Source organism: Lupinus angustifolius, chromosome LG19, assembly GCF_001865875.1.
Source record: "Lupinus angustifolius cultivar Tanjil chromosome LG19, LupAngTanjil_v1.0, whole genome shotgun sequence".
Lineage (NCBI taxonomy): Eukaryota > Viridiplantae > Streptophyta > Magnoliopsida > Fabales > Fabaceae > Lupinus > Lupinus angustifolius.
Window position 1 is genome coordinate 7,783,167 of NC_032027.1, and position 20,394 is coordinate 7,803,560.

The 20,394-nt window shown below is 35.8% G+C and overlaps 1 protein-coding gene across 3 annotated transcripts; it reads right to left on the reverse strand.

Moving 5' to 3' along the window:
- LOC109334561 (glutathione gamma-glutamylcysteinyltransferase 3-like) lies at window positions 15,757-20,125 on the reverse strand. 3 transcript variants are annotated; one of them, XM_019570396.1, is made up of 8 exons: window positions 19,919-20,125; window positions 19,660-19,816; window positions 18,925-19,163; window positions 18,496-18,659; window positions 17,863-17,914; window positions 17,274-17,525; window positions 16,605-17,126; window positions 15,757-16,013 (listed from the first exon to the last, which is right to left on the reverse strand). In XM_019570396.1, exons 1-8 carry the CDS (start codon window positions 19,991-19,993, stop codon window positions 15,948-15,950), a joined length of 1,527 nt encoding a protein of 508 aa, XP_019425941.1. In that variant the 5' UTR covers window positions 19,994-20,125; the 3' UTR covers window positions 15,757-15,947. The 3 variants fall into 3 exon arrangements, with proteins under 3 accessions (XP_019425941.1, XP_019425942.1, XP_019425944.1); XM_019570397.1 differs by having other exon boundaries at window positions 17,274-17,501; window positions 19,919-20,120; XM_019570399.1 differs by having other exon boundaries at window positions 19,924-20,039.

Consider the following 20,394-nt stretch of genomic DNA (forward strand, 5'->3'; position numbering starts at 1 on the left):
ATTTGGACATCAGTCTCATCTTGTATATCAGTGATGACCACATTCTTGTTAGCATGGGTAATGGACTAAGGGTTGTCCATATTCTGGTTTCCTAATGTGGTATCAGATGAGGCTGACGCATCATTATATATTTGAGGATTGGGCCCACTATTTATATCATTATAAGCCCATTGTTTTCATATACACATTCTCCTTTAGGTCACCATGAAGGAATCTGTATTAACATCCAATTGGTGGAGATGCCAATTATTGGTTGTAGCTAAAACCATAATAACTTTAATAGTGGTCATTTTAATAATTGAACTAAAAGTCTCCATATAATCAAGTCCTTGTGTTTAGGAAAAGCCTTTGGCAACAAGTCTTGCCTTATGTCTTTCTATAAACCTATCAGATCTATATTTGAGCTTAAAAACCCACTTACATCTTATTTCTATCTTGGTATTAGGGAGATTAGTCAGAATCCAAGTTTTATTCACATTAAGAACATCATGCTCATTTTGAATAGCTTTATGCCAACAAACATGGTTAATGGCTTCATTGTAGCTATCTCGTTCAACGTTAGAATATAAGCTAAGATAAAAATGCTTGTGAGCACTGAACAATTGATATAAGATATACTCTTAGATATTGGATGTTTTACCTTTAAAGATCTTGGTGAAATTGAATGAGATGCAGATGTGGTCAAAGCACAATGATAGTCCCGTAAATATTGAGGTTTGTGTTTCGTCCTAAGTGATCTTCTATGGGTATGAGTTTGCACATAAATCTCAGCTTGTATATTAGTGATGGCCACATTGCTTTCAGCATGGGTAATGGATGGATGGTTGGCCATATTCTGGTTTCCTAATCTGGTATCCGATGAGGCGATTGCATCATTATATATTTGAGGAATAAGCCCACTGTTTATATCATTATAAGCCCACTGTTTTCATATACACATTCTCCTTTAGGTCACCATGAAGGAATGTTGTATTAACATCCAATTGGTGGAGATGCCAATTATTGGCTAAAGCTAAAGCTAGAATAACTCTAATAATGGACATTTTAATACTTGTACTAAAAGTCTCCATATAATGAAGGCCTTGAGTTTGGGAAAAGCCTATGGCAACAAGTCTTGCCTTGTGCTTTTCTATAGACCCATTAGATATATATTTAAGCTTAAAACCCCACTTACATCCTAGGCCTTCTTGGTGTTATGGGATTAGTCAGAATCCAAGTGTTTTTGGCATTAAAAGCATCAAGCTTATTTTGAATAGCTTTGCGCCAACAAACATGTTTAATGGCTTCATTGTAGCTATCTGGTTCAACATTAGAAGATAGGCAAATAGAAAAATGCTTCCGAGCACTGGACAATTGATATAGGATATAATCATAGATATGGGATGTTTTACCTTTGAAGATGTTGGTGAAACTAAATGAGATGTGGAGGAGGTCAAAGCACAATGGTAGTCCTATAAATATTGATGTTTGTGTTTGATCCTAAATGATCTTCTAGGGGTATGAGTTTGAACATCAGTCTCGGCTTTGATATCAAAGATGGCCACAATGCTATCAACATGGGTAATGGACTGAGGTTGGCCATATTCTAGTTTCCTAATGTGGTATCAGCTGAGGTTGATGTATCATTATATATTTGAGGATTAGGCCCACTGTTATCATATACAAATTCTTCTTTAGGTCACCATGAAGAAATGCAGTAGTTACATCTAATTGGTGAAGATTCCAATTATTGGTTGCAGCTAAAGCATGAATGATTCTAATAGTGGTCATTTTAATATATGGACTAAAAGTCTCCATATAATCAAGGCCTTGTGTTTGGGAAAAGCCAGTGGCAACAAGTCTTGCCTTGTGCCTTTCTATAGACCCATCATATCTATATTTGAGCTTAAAAACCAACTTACATCCTATTGCCTTCTCGGTGATAGAGAGATAACTCAGAATCCTAGTGTTATTGGCATTAAGAGCATCAAGCTCATTTCGAATAGCTTTCTACCAACAAACATGTTTAATGGCTTCATTGTAGCTATCTGGTTCAACATTGGATGATATGCTAAGAGAAAAACGCTTGTGAGCACTAGACAGTTGATATATTATATACTCTTAGATATTGGATGATTTACCTTTGAAGATCTTGGTGAAACTGAATGTGATGCAAAGCAGGTCAAAGCACAATGAAAGTCTTGTAAATATTGAGGTTTGTGTTTGGTCCTAAGTGATCTTCTAGGAGTATGAGTTTGAACATCAGTCTCAACTTATATATCATTGATGGCTATATTGCTATCAACATGGATAATGGACTGAGGGTTGGCCATATTCTAGTTTCCTAATGTGGTTTCAGATGAGGCTTATGCATCATTATATATTGGAGGATTAGGCCCAGTGTTTATATCATTATAAGTCTAGTTGGTGGTAGTTCCAATAGGTAATATTAGAGTAGGTCTCACTTAGTTTGCGCTAACCCATGAATCTCATGTATATTAGTATCAAGTTTCACATATCTTTTTATTCCTTTTTTAAGTCCAAGAAACACACCCTTCTTGGACCTATGATCAAGTTTCTTTCTTTGTGATGTAATATTAGCACCATAACATAGGAAACCAAAGGCCTTTAGGTGAGATAGATTAGGTAATCTGCCATATAAAACCTTAAAAGGACTGTCACCAGATAGCTGATTATTAGGCTGCCTATTGATTAGGTGCACAACATGGATCATGGCAAAGTTCCAAAAATAGCAAGGTAGGTTGAAATGGAAAACTAAAGATCTAGCAACACCTAGTATGTGTTGGTGTTTTCTTTCAACCACCCCATTTTATTCGGGTGTTTCAACCCAACTAGTTTGATGTTCAATTCCTTGTTCAACATAGAATTAGCTAAGGGAAAACTATTTCCCATTATTACTTCTTATGCACTTTATTCTTAACCAAAACTAAGTAAGAACAAGGGAACTAAATTTTTTAATCAAGTAAAAAACTTCTGACTTGAGCTTCAAGAAATACAATAAAGTAAATCTGGACTTATCATCCACTATGGTCAAAAATACTTATGATCAGATGTACTAGGAACAGATAAATGATTCCATATATCCATATGAATTAAATCAAATATGTAGGCAGATTTAGAAGTACTGTTATTGTATGGTAATCTCTTTTTTTGTTACCATAGCTTGCAACAATTTTAAATGGCTCGAAATAATATTTACTTATTTACGATCAGGTCGCTCTCTTTAAGAAGTTTCGTGTCACTGCCCAAAATATGCAAGCAGACTATCAACCACGCCATCCCTAGGATAAAACAACCCATATCTCTGTTATCGAATTCATATTGCATTACAAGAACTAATCTCGAATTCACCCACCACAATATGGTTGTCAGTGTCATTTCTCAAAATACCCACAATATGACTACTATTGTCAATTCTCAAAATACCCACAATATGGCTACCAGTACCAATTCTCAAAAATCCTCATAATATGGCTACGCCAATTCTTTCCCACAATCTTACTAAGTGTTATTTCTTGAAATGCCCACATTATGGCTACATGTGCCAATTCTTTTCCCTCAATCTGACTACCACTGTTAATTCTCGAAATTCCCACAATTTGGTTGTTTGTGCCAATTCTTAGTATCATAGAAAGAAAATGGGAGAAGTATGTCAGAAATGCGTCGTCGAAAAATATGAGGGATAAAGAAAAAGTTGAATGAAAACGCATTAAACTTAGGGCAAGAAAATATGAAGAGAGAAGACTTTTATTTATAACATGAAATTTTTTCTAAGTTCCTCATCTCTCCTATGTGGGACTTGGGAGTTGTTTTTTCAAAACACTTCTATATGGGACTTGGGAGTTTTTTAGATTTCACACCTAAAAGCTCTCACTAATGGCTTCCAACAAACTAAGTTCCAACACTTTTGCTTAGCAAGGTGACATATGTGACAAGGATCTATAGTTTTATTGCACTTAATAGAAGGAAAAATGGATTGCATAGTGATCATTTTCTATGGGAAGAGTGTCCTAATCTAACATGCCATATGTTATTATCATATGTAGTAAAAGTATTAATTTTCCTACTGTGTAATGTTGTACATATGGCAGGTAAAGTCTTTACTGAACCTTTCATTGCAAAGAGACCATTCTTAAATTCAGCTACACCAATCATCTTCAATGATGGAAGATCCTGAATACAACAACAATTTTTGGAGAAGTTAGCAGACATGAGATAGAGTGAATTAGCTTTGAGATGGAAATCAGGTTGAAGTTAAAACAATGTATGTATAAAACATCATTCAAGTATAAGTTGGGGAAAATGATATTTCCTAAAATAGTGTGGCAGACACTTGATTACCATTAGGGAGAGTTATAGAGACAGAATTGATTTTCTTGTATATTTGGAATTGTGAGAGTGTATGACATATGTGATCAATGGCTCCTGTATCAAGATACCAATCAAAGGCTTTAGGACAAAAACATAATGAATACGTGTTACCTTTGTCATTTGATCCAGCAGATTGTGTGATGAGTTGATTTGCATTATGAACAACCTTTGATGTTGGTTGTTGTAATATAGACACAATTGTTTGGTGTTGTTGGGGGTGATATTGACTCTAGAAGCTTGTGCGCCACTCTTATTGAAGCTAGGTTGCTCTCTTATTTCAGTTTGGTTATCATTATTACATGATTCTCTTTCAAAGGTAGTGAGATCGTTGATATTGTAATTTTTGAAATTTATAGGTGGTGGGAAGCTATGTTTCTTGAAGCATTGATCAATTGTATGCTCTGATTTATTGCAGTAAGTGCATATCTTGGTGCCTCTTCCATATTGATTCCTTCATGAGCTTCTTCCTACTTGATTCTGGTACATTTTTCCCTTGCCTCTCCCTCTATTGGTCTTAAAACATGTTCCAAATTCAATGTTGATGTTGTTGTTATATCTATTCGCAACAGTGTTAATGAGGACCTTAGGCTCACCATAATGTGAGTTAATGTGCCTTTCTTGTCGTATTAGGAGAGCAAAAGTTTTATTGATAGACGATAGAGGATCCATCAACATAATTTGGGATATTACCCCCTCATATTGGCCATTGAGTCTCATAAGGAAACAAAGAACATAATCACTTTCTCTGTATCCCTTAATTATGGGAACTAAAGTGTAGGTACATTTGTGTATACATGTACATGAGGGAATTGGTCTAAAATTATCCAATTCCTCCCATAGGCCTTTTATATGATTAATGTAGGCTCATATGCTATGATTACCTTGTTTGTAAGTGTATATTTATGCAAGAAGTTCTTAAATGCGGAAAAAATCCCCTTGGTAGTATCTCTCAAGTAGATATTCTCATATTTCTAAGGTTATCTCCATCCACAAGATGCTTTGGACAATGGAAGCATCAATTGATTGTATTAACCAAGAGACCACTAGGGTGTTGCACCTGTCCTAATAGATGAAGCTTGGATCATCAATGGAGGGTTTAAAAAGGGAACTGTTTATGAATTGGATCTTATTCTTTGATTTTAGGGACATAGCCATGGCGCGAGACCAAGAATGGTAGTTGTCACCATTGAGGGTTTTAGAAACAATGTTAATTCCAAGGTTCTCATTATGGCACATGAAGAAAGGTGAAGATGGGTCTTGGAGGGGATTGACATGTTGGATTGCTCGATTCTCCATTGTGTAATAAATTTGAGGATTTTGGAAATGATTCAAGGGATGAAAAGAAAAACAGATACACTGCAAGTAGAAGAATGAAGAAGAAGTATTGCAGCGAAAGTAAGATAAGAAAAGACGGGATTTTACCCAAAGTGAAGCTCTGATACCATGTTAAACATGGTATCTCATCTTGCTTGATTATTCAGAATGCAAAAGAAGATGAACATTTGAAGACAAATTAACGATGAATAATACTTCTTATTGGATAATTTGGATAATTTATTTACAAACTATTTATAGAAACTTAAGTTAGTTGGAGTAACTAACATAACAAGCAGCTCCAAACTAACAAGCCTAAAAGATAAACAAATGAAATGGGCCTATACAAAAGGTAAAACATGCCTAAAAGACTAGTACAACCAAAAACAGTTTTAAGGCATTATTCCAGCTTTTCTTTGGTGTCATTTCCTTGGGTTTGAGTGATGGGATGATGAACTCATTCCTTTAATACTAACATATTTTTCATTTCAAATTACTATTCTAAAGATCTGGATATTGATTACTTGTGTCTATAGTCACAGTCATGGACTATTAGTTCCAAACTATTTCCATAATATGTAGTCCACACCTCTAACCATCTCATATAATTGATAAATGGTTTTCTTCATTTTGACCAGTTACTTAGATTCCATAAACAAAAGTTTGTGATCATTACAAAATGAGTTCATTAAGTGGAGTCCAACTTCTCTTCAGTAATGTAGAGTCCAGTTACAAAAGGAAATGACATTTTATTAAATTTAAAAATCATTTTATTAAAAGTAAGTTACAATCATAACCATTACGTATTTATATCTATTACAGATCACAATCTTAACATAGACACTTCAATATTTGATAGGTTCTAAATTCCATTAACTAGAGGTGGTTTACACACGTGATAGATTTAGACATATATAACAGAAACATTATCAAACAAAACATTTGAATTTCATTCTATGTTTGGCCAACTATATATATAGAACAAACTATAACATTAAAAAATTAAAATTTTGCTTCTTCAATTGCTAACCAGGGATGGAGAGAGTACAGTGTTAGAATTGCATGCATCATGATTTAGAAAGTGAATAATTTCAATGGATAAGAAAATGGTGTTTGTAAAATGCAAAATGATAAATTGCATGCATTCTATATAGGACAACATGGAGGCTAACATGAGTGATGCTTTTGTGCACCTGGGTCAAGCCAATTATGAGAAAACAAAACCACTAGATACTAGTGATGATATATCTCAAGAGAGTCTTAAGGTTTCCTTTTGTGACAAGATGCTAGTAGATAGACAACCGGTTCTGGTTATAGAGGAGGTCGACTTCTTGACAGTGGGTCTTGTGCGTGTGAATTTGATTGGAGGAAACCATCTTCTTCCTTCGGTCACCTTTTTGGATAGTGATGTCATTGAATATAGTAAGAAATGTCATGAAGTTTTGATTGTAATACTGATTGGGAAGAGGTTGGGTTACATGGTTATGCGTGAGAGGCTGAAGAATGCCTGAAGATTAATAGGAGACTATGACATGATGGATATTGAAAATGGTTACTTCATGATTAAATTTGATCATACACAAGATAGAGAGAAGGTTTTACAAGGTGGCCCATGGATGGTGTTTTACTATTATGTTGCCATCACAACATGGACACCCGACTTTGACTCTACAACAACGGAAGTTTCTAAAACTTTAGTATGGATTCGTTTGACATGCCTCTACTTACTTTTCTATGATAAGAACTTTCTCTTCCCAATTGCGTCTGCAATCGAGCATCCTTATAAAATTGAAAATAATACATTAAGGTGTGTAGGGGGAAGATTCGCAAGGATATGTATGGAGATTGATCTTAATCAACCATTTGTAGGGAAGGTTTGTGTCTAAGGTTATTGGCATAAAGTGGAGTATGAAGGTCTTAATGTCATCTGCACTATTGTGGTAGCTATGGGCATTTATCTTGCAACTTCATGGTCCATCATGCAGAAATATCACTAATGGCTCCTAAGGAGAAGGTGATTGACTCTTCCAATGGTGGTAATACGCCAGGTGAGGTGGGTGGAGATGTGCCACCCCTCTCTTCGTCAGCCATGAATGGTGTAGTTAAGAATATTCCAGCTGGTACTAATGAGGCGCATGGTGAATGGTTGGTGGTAATGTGCAGAAAAAGGAATGTGAAAACGACAAAGGGAGTCCACACAAAGGCTACCATTAATTGAAACTTCAACGCTAATCAATTTGGTGCTCTCCTAGGTACTGAGATGGATTCCTTGAAGGTGTTTTCTGCTAGTGGGGTGCCCTATTTTAATGAGCCAGTTAAGAATAATAATTGAGTGAATAAAAAAGGTTAAGAATGGAGAACAAGGTGGCCATTAATAGTGGCTCAGATTCCCTACAAGGAAAACTGAATCTTAACAGCAAAACCCTTAGGAAAATAACAACTACGACTAATGATGGCAGTAACAGATTCCCATCTTCCTTGGAATTTAATGCAAGCACGAATTTTTTAGGCAGAAATAAAGTAGAATTCAATATTGCCATTTCTAAGAAAAGGGCAACGCTCCCTCTCTCATGTAGGAGGCCAAGATGCAAAAGAAGGGGCCTTCTTTTTTGGGTCAAGGATTAGAGATTGCTCCCATGCTCACATCTAACATGGCAACCCTAGCAGATGTTGTCGTTTCTAAAAAGTTGGCGGGTCTCAATGGCTCTCGTGGTTTCATGGGCCATGTCTCTTCTTCCCTTCCATCCTCTCCCATGGTGAGTCTCATACACACGTCCATCAGGTTGAATAGTGAGGGGTTTCTGGTGCAAGATGCTATTTATCAACATGGTGAAAGCTCTTTCTATGAGGATGAAAGAGTTACAAGTCATCTTCCTATCTCAAATGGTACATGTTGCAATAACATGCAGGAGGTTGTCACTCATGTTCTTAGGTCCATCAAGGAGACTATGAGGGACAATGGTCGGAGTCCTAATGATGGAGATATTTCTATGGATTGCCACTAATGGTTATGTTTTGTTTGTTTTAGTTCTTAATTTCCTATGATTGAGTTTAATGATTGCTCTATCTTATCGTGGAATATATGTGGCGCCATTAATAGGGATAGTCATCGGCATGCTCGAGATTTGGTTAGGAGGTTTAAGCCTTTCATCATCATTATTATGGAAACTCACTATCAATTTAGTAGAGCTAAGAGTTTTTGGTATTCCTTAGGTTATGTGTAAAGTGGTATTGTTGAAGTTGTTGTGCATGCAAGTGGTATTTGGGTTATTTCAGCTATTGGTAGTGTGTTTCATACCATGGTGGTTAATTCTTGCAACCAGGCCATTTCACTTAAGCTCCAATGTAGTTCTAGTGAGTGGATTTGTACTATTGTGTATGCGAGTCCGACTGGTTGGGGCCGAGAGCTTTTACGGGATCATTTGGTGTCTTTCCAAAGTAGCGTTCAACTGCCTTGGTTCCTGTTGGGTGATTTTAATGAAGTTATTTTGTCATTTGAGGTTCATGGTGGTCTCTTCAATCACTCTCAAGTGGATAGGTTTTCCCATGTTCTTGAAAGGTACATGCTTATGGATATTGGTGCTATTGGTAGTCGTTTTACTTGGTTTAGAAGGATGATGACTGATCGTAGTATTGCAAATTGGTTGGATACATGTTTATGTGACAATTCCTAGCGTAAGGCTTTCCTTGAGGGGTATGTTGGGAATCTCATTAAGCTGCATTCTGGTCATTGTCCTTTGTTGGTTCGGTGTGGTGGTCAAGTTGATGTGATTCGCAATAGACCCTTTCATTTCCAGGCAGCCCGAACATCTCATTGAGATTTCCATAATGTTGTCCAAGAGATTTGGCTAAAGGGTAATGCTGATGTTGTTGAAGGTCTTCATAAAGTTCAAGAGGATTCTATTCTTTTCAACAACACTATTTTTGGGAACATTTTTCAATGGAAAAGAACAGTTGAAGCTAGAATCAGGAGTGTTCAACAAAGGCTTCATTAGATTGAAGATCACGATCTAACTAGACTGGATATCTAATTCAAGCGGGAGTACAATAATATTCTTAAGCAGGAAGACTCCATTGGTTTTAGAAATCCAGGGAGCAATGGGTCAAATTCGGTGATAGAAATACAAAATTCTTCCATACTTAGAACCATTGTTAGGAGGAATAGGGATAAGATTTATGGGCTTTTTCTTGAGGATGGTACTTGGTGCACTGAACCTAAGATTCTTAGTATGAAGGCAAGGCGGTATTTTGAGGGTTTGTTTTGTGATAATGTTCAGGTTCAGATGGATCATTGTGTGGTTGATGCTCCTTGTCTTTCTAGAGCTGATTTTGAGGCTCTAACGGCCCCAATTACTAAGGAGGAGGTGACCCATTTTGTTATGAGTATGCAGCCCTTTAAGGCTCCCAGTCCGATTGGTTTCTAACCAATCTTTTTCAAGAAGTATTGGCAGTTGATGGGTGATGATATTTGGAGACTTGTTTCTAATGCTTTAGGTATGGTTTTTCGGACTCTCGCATTGTGGAGACTCTTATTGTTCTTATGACTAAGGTCACTAATCCTACTTCTTTGAAAGAGCTTCGTCCCATCAATCTTTGCAATGTGGTCTACAAGCTTATCACTAAAGTTCTAGTTCGTACATTGCATCCTTATTTGGATGAGTTAGTGGGTCAGCTTCAGAGTAGTTTCATCCCTAGAAGGGGCACCACTGACAATATTATTTTGGCTCAAGAGGTTATGCATCATATTCATAAATCCAAATCTAAGGCGCATCTCATGGCTTTCAAGGTGGATCTAGAGAAGGCATATGATAGGGTGAATTGGGATGTTCTTTAGAATACTCTCTTACAATTTGGCTTCTTCATTATTACAGTTAGTCTTATTATGTGGTGTGTTCGTTTGGGGGATGTGTCTCTTTTATAGAATGGGTATAGGCTTGAGGTGTTTAAGCCAACATGGGGCCTTCATCAAGGGGATTTGATATCACCTTATTTGTTTGTTCTTTGCATGGAGAAATTGTCCCTTCTTATCCCACCCTCTGATCACTCTGTCATGGGGTGGCCCACATATCTCCCATCTTTTATTTGAAAATGATATTTTTTTGTTTTGTAAGGCTACCAATGCCGAAGTTCATATGGTGCCTTCGACACTTAGGGATTTCTACCGAGCTTCAGGTTTGAAGGTTAATGTGCATAAATCAAAATTTACTTGTTCAAGATTGGTGACTACTAGGAAAATAACAACTTTATGTCGTTATGCTCTATGAGAATGGTTAGAAATCTTGGGAAGTACTTGGGCATTCCTTTCAAGGGAGGGTTAGTAGAGTTGCTTTCAACCCTATTATGGAAAAGATCTAGAGGCGCATGGCTACTTCGAAGGCCAATCTACTTAATAAGGTTGGTTGTTTGTGTCTTCAAAGTTGGTTATCCTCTATTCCAGTTTATACCATGCAGGTTATGTTGTTGCCCCAACATGTTTGCAAAGGATAAGATCACTAGGAACTTTGTTTGGGATGGGAACGTCAACACCAAGAGTCTTAATTTGGTGGGTTGGGATGTTCTCACTAGGCATAAAAAAGATGGTGGTCTTGGGCTTCGGGATTCTAGAGATACTAATATTTCTCTTCTAGGCTTTGCAGGAACTTGTTAAATAACAGTGACAAGTTGCAGTGTAGAGTTATAAAGGACAAGTATCTGGGTGAGAGGTCTATGTTGTTTGCTCCTCTTTGCACATCAGTTTCATATACTTGGCGGAGTATGATGAAGGCTTCTTTTGAGCGTAAGAATGGTTTCTCTCTTCATCTGAGTAATACGGAGCGATCTCTTTGGTATTACAATTGGGTAGGTATTGGTAATTTATGTAACTATGTTAGCTTTGTTCACATATCTAACACTTTGTTGCAAGTGAAGGATCTTTGGAATGAAAGTAATTGGAACTTTAGTATGCTTTACACTATTATGTCTGCTGAAGTGACAAATTTTATTTGTAGCAGTTTATCTCCAGGCTCTCCGGTTTATGAAGATGATTGGCTTTAGGATGGTCATGCAACGAGATCCTATCAAGCTAAGTCAGGGTATTGGTGGCTTAATTATTCTGATGATGACAACAGTAACTTATCTGATGTGTGGCAGTCAGTTTGGTGTCTCTGTATTCCTAAGAAGCTGAAGTTTATGATTTGGATGGGGTTTCATGAGGTCTTGCCCTCCAATGGCCTTCGCTTCAAGATGAATATGTCGACAAATCCTACTTGTCTGAGATGTCAGACTGGCATTGAAGATCTTATGCATATTTTCAAGGATTATCTTGAGTCAAAGCTTTTAAGGTCTAGATTTGGGTGGACTTCCCCTTCTTTCTGGGTGACACAATCATTTCATTACTGGATATTGGAGAACTATAAGCATCATAATGGACTTCTCTTCCTTGCTGGTGTATGGTGGACTTGGAGATGGAGAAATTATTCAATTATTGGAGATATTTTTTGGGATATCCATCTTGATGCTGGTTACACTCATCATGACTACTGGGATTGGTTTCACTTAGGGCGTAGCATTGCTATGGAATATGACCCTCCCTTGATTCATTGGTGTTGTCCTAAGGAAGGTCAGGTTAAACTTAATGTCGATGGTAGCTGCATTGGTGGTTTTAATGTCATGGGAGGGGGTGGTGTCATTCGCGACCATACATGTATGTGGATTTCGGGGCTGCCAATTTTGGAGAAGGTTCTCCTATTCTAGCTGAATTGTTGGCTATGGATCGGGGTTCAGATATGGCCTGGCTATGAAGCATGGATACAGATACATGTCGGATACGATACATATCCGATAAGTCGACACACATTTTTTTTTAAAATATAGGATACGATACGTTTAGTGATACATGTATAAAATAATAAAAAATACATAAAATATGATAAAATTATAAGTGTAAATCAAAATATTCAAAGTAAAAAATATAATGGAAATTGAAAATTATTGTCTTCCGTAACAAATCTATCTTATCCTATTTTATTGAAAACGAATATATGTTATCCTATTTTATTGAAAACGAATCTATATATCCTATATTTTACTGAAAACGAATTTATATATCCTATATTTTATTAAAAACGAATCTGATACGTGTCTTGATATTTATTTATTTTATTTTTTAATTTTTGGATATTCTACTGATACGTATCCTTCGCGAATCTAAGCATATCCATGTTGGATACGTGTCGGACACCTACACGTGAGAATATTTGACGAATCTGTACTTCAGAGTGGCCTGAAACTTGGATGTGAAGAATCTCCCTAAGAGCGATTGTCTTGAGGCTGTCCAGATTCTCTCTAAGGATTTTCATATTAGCATCTCGAGAGTTGTCTCTAAGGTACATGCTTGGCTATCCCATAACTAGGTCGTGGTGATTAAATTTGTTGTTATAGAGGCTAACAAGGTGGGGAACTGCTTGACTAAAAGAGAGTCTCACTCTTCAACCCACATCTCGCTATGGTCTTCAACCCCAGCTAATTGTTCTCAATGTCTTGCATTGGATGGCTCTGTTGTGCTTTAGTTTCTATTTCTCATTTCTGTTGTAACAAAAAAAATACTCTCCTACTTATTGATTAGTAAAGAAATTAGACAGATAACAGATGCATTTGACAAAAGAAAAAAAAATATTATCCATAAAAATTTCTGACACGTTTGACTAAAAGTTTGAAAAGTGATTTTACTTTCTCCCTCTACTCTTAAAAAGTCATTTTCTTGTAAGCTAAAAAGTTCAGCTTCTCATAAAATCGTGTATTTTCAGGAACTATGTTTAAATGCTTAACCAAACAAATCCATATGTCAAACGTGATTACTACTATCATGTTTTTATAAATAAAAAGGTGTTTAGGGAAAGGTTTAAACAAACGGTCTTAAAATCTGTTATATTAGGATAGAGTGATTATCTAAATGGAAACCATTAAAGAACATTATACACTTGAAAACACATGATCATATATTCAATGATTATCAACCAACAAAGCGTTGATCAGACCCTACTGGATTCTCATATAGGCCAAAATGTTAAAGATTCGATACACTCATTGGGAGGGACATTCGTGCACTGTTAAATATGCTACATGCATATAATTTTGTATGTATCGTTGTGTATATGGTTTGCCACATAAGTTCTGTTATTGTTGGTTATGATTGGTTCAACTCTTAGTTAGTTTCGGTTATGGTAGTTAGGGTTGTGTTTACTTTAAATGGTAGCTTGGGTTTCAAGCAACTACCAATTTCCTTTGTATAAATTCTTTGCACTTTGCCTTTGTGCATAATTTCAATTCCAATAATGAAAGTTCAATATTTTCTTCTCTTCTTGCTCTTTCAATAAGAAACTAAGATGGTACCAGAGTAAAGTATTTATTATTCATATTTTTTTCCCTCTTCTTTCATTTTCTTAGAGCTTCTTGGTGTTGAGTTAATGGTTGAGCCCTTTGGGAATTATGTTGCTCTATTCGTGGATGCAAAGGATTTGTTTATAGGAAGGATGTATCTCTTACTGAAGCATATGTCCATAAATCTAACCTTTTTTGCAGGAAGTATGCATGGTTATGTTAAGCTAATTTTGTTGCTTCAGTGGGAAAACAAAGATCCTGACATGAAAATCTTTGGTAAACTTCTAAAGTCTAAGGCAAAAAGGAACTACATCCATTACATGAACAACAAGTGGAGAAACCAAGAAGCGATTGATTGTTGAGATCATAGTAAATGTTTCATTCTTGGTAGAAGATGCAACAACAACATTGCAAATCAATAATCAGTACACTAGTCTTTCTTTCTTTATCAATCTCTTTTACAATTTCCATATTCTCCATTCCTCTAAATTCTTCTTGATATCTTTGCGCAAATTTTGTCAATATTTCTCTTAATTCTTCTCAATATTCTCGAGGCAAATATTGCCCATATTATTCTCTTGTTATTCTTGAGCAAAGTTGCTCATATTTCATCAATTTTTTCTCTTATTATCTTTGAGCAAAAAGGCTCATAAGTTCACCATATTCTTCTTGATATTCTCGAGACACATATTGCCCAAATTTCTCTCTTTCTTTAGTCAAGAAACCAATATGGTATTCTTGCAATAATATCATTTGATCTTCTTTATATGTGGTAGTTCTTGATGAACAACATCAAAATTTGTCTTCCATTTCATTTCCTCCTATTTACTCCGGTTCTCTTCTTCATTATTCTTGGATCTTTGCTAGTTTCAAGACATAGACTCTGGATACAAAAAAAAGGTCATAAAAATGACACAAGAAAAAGGCACCTAATGTAGGGTACCTTGTAGCACTATTCCTCATTGTCTTGCTAACTATGCCCTTCTTGATACCCTTCTGTGGGCTTTAGAGAAAGCAGGATTCTCAGACATGCATGCTATAATTGGAGAAGTTGGATGGTCAATACTTTGGTGATTCTTTCTTTCAACATTTTGGTAATTCTTCTAAACTCCATATCCAACTTTTTCACATTTGTTATCTTCTATTCAAACTGTGAGTCAATGGTATTCACTCTTCAGCTTGAGAGGGGTGTTAAATATGCTCCATGCATATAATTTTTTATGCATCGTTGTGTATATGGTTTGCCACATAAGTTATGTTGTTGTTGGTTACGATTGGTTCATCTCTTAGTTAATTTCGGTTATGGTAGTTAAGGTTGTGTTGACTTTAAATGGTAGCTTGGGTTTCAAGCCACTACCAATTATCCTTTGTATAAATTCTTTGTACTTTGTCTTTGTGCATAATTTCAATTCCAATAATGAAAGTTCAATATTTTCTTCTCTTTTTGCTCTTTCAATTTCCTTCTTTTCTTTCTTGCATGGTTGCTAAAAAACTAAGACGCACCCTAAAAGGAATTACTTTCTTACACATAGGGAATGGATACCCTTGATATATCAAAAAAATATTCAATGATTATGATTAGTTTACCAGTAGAAAGAAACAATAATTTCAGTCCATGTAATGGCTGAATAGAAGGATATAAGGTTAATAAAATTTACTAAGTTAATCTAAAAAGTCAAGTGATTATGCTCATCTTCCAACAACAGATTCTGCCATCCACATGTTTATAATTTCAATTTGTATGCAATTACTTTTTTAGTCCAAATTCCTTGCACAAAGGTAACACTAAAGTTACACAATGTGTTCAACATCTCTGTCTAATAGCATGTTCAATAGCATGCTTGATGCTAAAACAATGTCTTATATAATTGTGTTGTAGGAAGCAGTTACATAAACCAAGAGTGTCATAATGAAGAAGGAGCACCAATATCAGTCATGAGAAAGTTGAGTTGCTCTCTCAAGAACCAAACCTGTTTCACCAATGACTAGTAAGTATAACTTATCACCTTAGCAACAACATCTTAAGTATTATAATAATATAGTTTTTAGTCTCTAGAAAACTACATAATAACAGATAATTGTAAAAGGAACAAGAACTATAAGGTTTCATGTAAGTGCCTCCCTTTGAAAATCACTGAGTGTTTCAGTGATAAAGTGATCATTTTTCCATTGTCAATTTTAACAGTTTTTGGCCACACAAAAACAATGACATTGCAAATGACCTTTCCATTGTCAGTTATAACTACATTATGCATAATGCCAGCATTACTGACTGAAATGTACATTTTCAAGACTTGATTAATTAAATTGTAGTTTTAAACAAGTTGCGATGAAGATTTCGAAGTGGTAAGTTTAAGTTACTGAGGACAAGAGAATTTTATTGGGTAAATTACTTTAAAGGGATTCCTAACAGAACATTTAACATGAAGGTAGAAGAATAGCCACATTTTGTTCCTATGTTGTCCATAATTTTATCAGTCGTTCCTTCCTAGTAATTTTCAGAGTCCATATTAAAAAGAAAACTGGATAAAGGGTTCGAAATAATTGGAAAGTAGCAGTACCTCATCTTGAAGTAAGGGTGGGAGATTTTCAGTTTCTAGAAGGCTTGTAACTTCAACCCACAGCTTTTCTTCTTTAATGCCTGACCATGTATGCAAGGGCAAGGCCAATAAAAGCACTGTTAAGGCATCAGCTGTAGATGGATGCATTCCGATGCAGCGACCTTCACTTGAAAGACACAAACTACTCGGATCCCTTCGACACAAAGGGACCAACACATCAACTCCTTGTTCACTACTGCCACCATGTGTAACCATTCCAGAAACCAATGTTACTGGATTTTCACTATCGGCATTCAGATGTTTTATTTCTATTCGACTACAGCATTTTGCAGCTGACACACCTAGCCTACCACGACCAGTCAAAAGATCTGCCCCTTGGCAACAAACACTTTCAGCAAGTTCTGGTAACATATCTTTGTCAGCAATGTTTGCATTAGCATTGCAGCATGAATATTCCGAATCCAACCACCTTGTCACATGTCTGAAGAGTGCAGTTTTCCGAATCTGTTCCAGTATGTCTGCCTGAAATTTCAAAGCTCTTAACATTACCATTCTCGATTTTTTTGGATTTTGTTCAATGAGATGAAGTCTGAGATTATGCCTATGACACATTTATCAAACTCGAGTGAAATTTTTTTCCAAAAATGAAAAGAAATATAGATTCAAAACCTTGATAGCTAGCCTTCCTATCTCCTCCTCACTCAATGTGAGATTACCATCTTCTTTCCGGCGAACTTCAGCAACCCATGTGATGAACCCTCTCAATTCATCAGGAGGAGATTTAAATACAGAAGACAACACTTCCTGAATGTCTTTTAAATCCTCAAACTTCAGAAGTAGAGGGACATCTTCAGATAAGAATCTGGCAACACTGCTCCAACCTTCATGCCTACAACTCTGCAGACAAGAATGTACTGTAATCTACAAAGACGGTTGATTTACATGAAACACAAACAGAATAAACAATTAAAATATGTTCTGATTAAATTAGAATTATACAAATGGTCATCGAGTATGACAGTTCCTCCAAGTTAGATCTCCCAATGACACACTCCAAATATTTTAATAGATATATGGAGAGTTAAGATTTCTTAATGTCCAAAACAATTGGAGGAGAAAAACTATCTTGTAGCTGACTTTAGCATAATAGTTATAGAGTGAATCAGGTTACTTTTCCCTCTATTTGAAATCCTACAATTTAGACACTTTATCTACATTCTCCAATGGTTCAACTATGAGCCAACCAATAATAAAGTACCATAGTATATAATATTGATGGTGTCCTGCCGAGCTTTGAAATAATCATGTACCTGAAACACAAATTTCCAAACGTAAAAACAATACTGGTTGAACAGGCACAAAAAACTGAGTTCATAAAAATCACAACATTTTCATCCCAGAAATTAGCAGACATTAATGACATTGATACATTCAAGTAGTAGCACAGTTTTCAAATCGCAATTAAAGAAAAACCAAATTTCAGCAGAGGAATACTACTTGGGGCCAAAATATAGAGATACAGCATTTGAATTCCACACTTTACCTTCACAAAATAAAGGCATAGAGCATGCTATAATGAAACCCCGATAAAAAAATGAATCCACAAACGGATTATTTGTAGAATAGCATGCATTCTAAGAAAAACTACAATCCTTGAAAATTTTACAAACTTGTATAAAAGAGAGAACATCACATAAGGCGAAATTCTTATGACTTGTTAGATATTTCTATTGTTCAATACTAACAATATATGACAATGTTTAGTTTCAACCAATGGAAAACTGCATCATATTTGAAGGAAATAACAGTGAAGGTTGGGAGTCTCAACAAAAGTGTATGAAACACCCGAATAATTAACTGTTATACTTCAATTAACAATGTAAGACCATACCCTCTGTGATGTCCAGTTGCTTCATCAATGGTACTCATGGCATTCCAGAGAAGCGTAAGCGGAACCCAGTGAGGAGGATATTTGAATCGAGCAACGTCCAATATGAGGACCATATCCCTCTCAGCATGATATCCTCCGATTGGTGAAAAATGGCCTGTTCCAGTCTGTTACCCAATAAAGGCAATAATGACAGATTTCCATCATTTCTGTAAGATTATTTTACTTTCGATTTCGTACACAACAATCTCTATATCTGTCTATATAAAGATATTAAATCCATTAATTTACCAACTCTTTGAAAAGTAAAACAGGACTTGGAGTGTAACTTATTATGAACTAAACTCAACTGAAAGAATGCATATATAGGAAGCAGCAGCACATTTAATGCTATTAGTAACAAATAGATAATAGGAATAACCTTTACAATACCTGATTGAAGGTTCCCCTGTGGTAAGATACAATCACATGACAGTCCTCAGAAGAAGAACATGAAATGACTTGCTTACGAAAATTATCAATTGTGCTTTCATTTGACCGAAAAGCACCAACTTTAGCACCATTGCATTGAGCCAAGCAGGCAACTTTTCCAAATGTGATGCCTTTTTCTTTAATTACGTCCAGAGGCTCACAACAATCCAACATTGAATCATCAAACCACCTCCAAGGGCCTATTAAGCAACTTGTTTCTGTTACCACTTTTTTATGCCACAAGATAAAAGGGAAAAACAATAATAATAACAACAATCAAGCATTTTCCCTTTAGGTGAGTCAGCTACATGGATCGGACAACAAATTCATAATATCCGATCATAATCATTTGTATAAGCAAACTATTTAAGGCGGGTTTTGGAAAAGAGCACACTCTCATGATTTTATTGAAATGTGCTACAAAGAGCTTATAGGAAGGTCATAGGTACTATTTTCCTAAGGATTTGTTTTCGAGTTGAGTTTTGGAGGGGAGGAAGGGAAGGCTTGATTGAGAGCCATGAAGTACACTGGTGAGATGACTCTGAAGCCTTCCATTTCCCTTCTTTCCCCTCCAAAACTCAACTCACAAAATAAGCTTTTCCGAACACCCCCTATATCTAAACCCTTACAAAAAGGTACATCAAAATGATAAAACTAAAATGAGGATTGAAATAAAGAAATAAAAAAAAAACATACCTTTCCATTTCCTACCAGGATCAATGGAAAGGGCATTAAGAACAACAGCAACTGTGGCAAGTCCACAATAAGCAGGCTCTGATTGGGTTTGATAGTATGATATTAACTTAAAGAACCCTTCCATAGTGCCTTGAGCAAGAGATTCACCAAATATCTTCTACACAAACAAATGCATCATATAAATTAGTAAAAATATCAAATTGATGACATTTAAGTGGAAATTAGAGATTTTGATAAGATAGGGTTGTAGATAATTGACCTTTCCTTCATGGGAACTGAACTCAATGGCAGGAGGAGAAGGTAGAGTTCTGCGGTATAAACTTGGGCTTGCCATTAAAACATGCAAAACTCTTACACTATTACTGTTGCTCTTTGATTTGTTGTTGTTCTATTATTTAAGATTTGAAAAACATGGTCTTGTTAAAGCAGAGTCGGGTATTTGTTAATGGATTTATGGTCCAATTTTGTGGTTTTTTTATTCTTGGAAATGGAATCTGACTCAACTTTGTCAACCTTTGATGGAATTGTTCTTTAGTGGTTTTAAACAGCACACCCACAATTGTGGTCAACTTTTAGGTACATACAAATATTATTATATTTATCAATAGCTAGCATCTATTAATAATATAATAAAAAAAATTCATTCATGTTACATGTTACTTTCTCATTCCTTCACGCCATATGTCGTTTTCTCCTTCCCTCATGCCACATGTCACTTTCTCCTTACATTTTTTC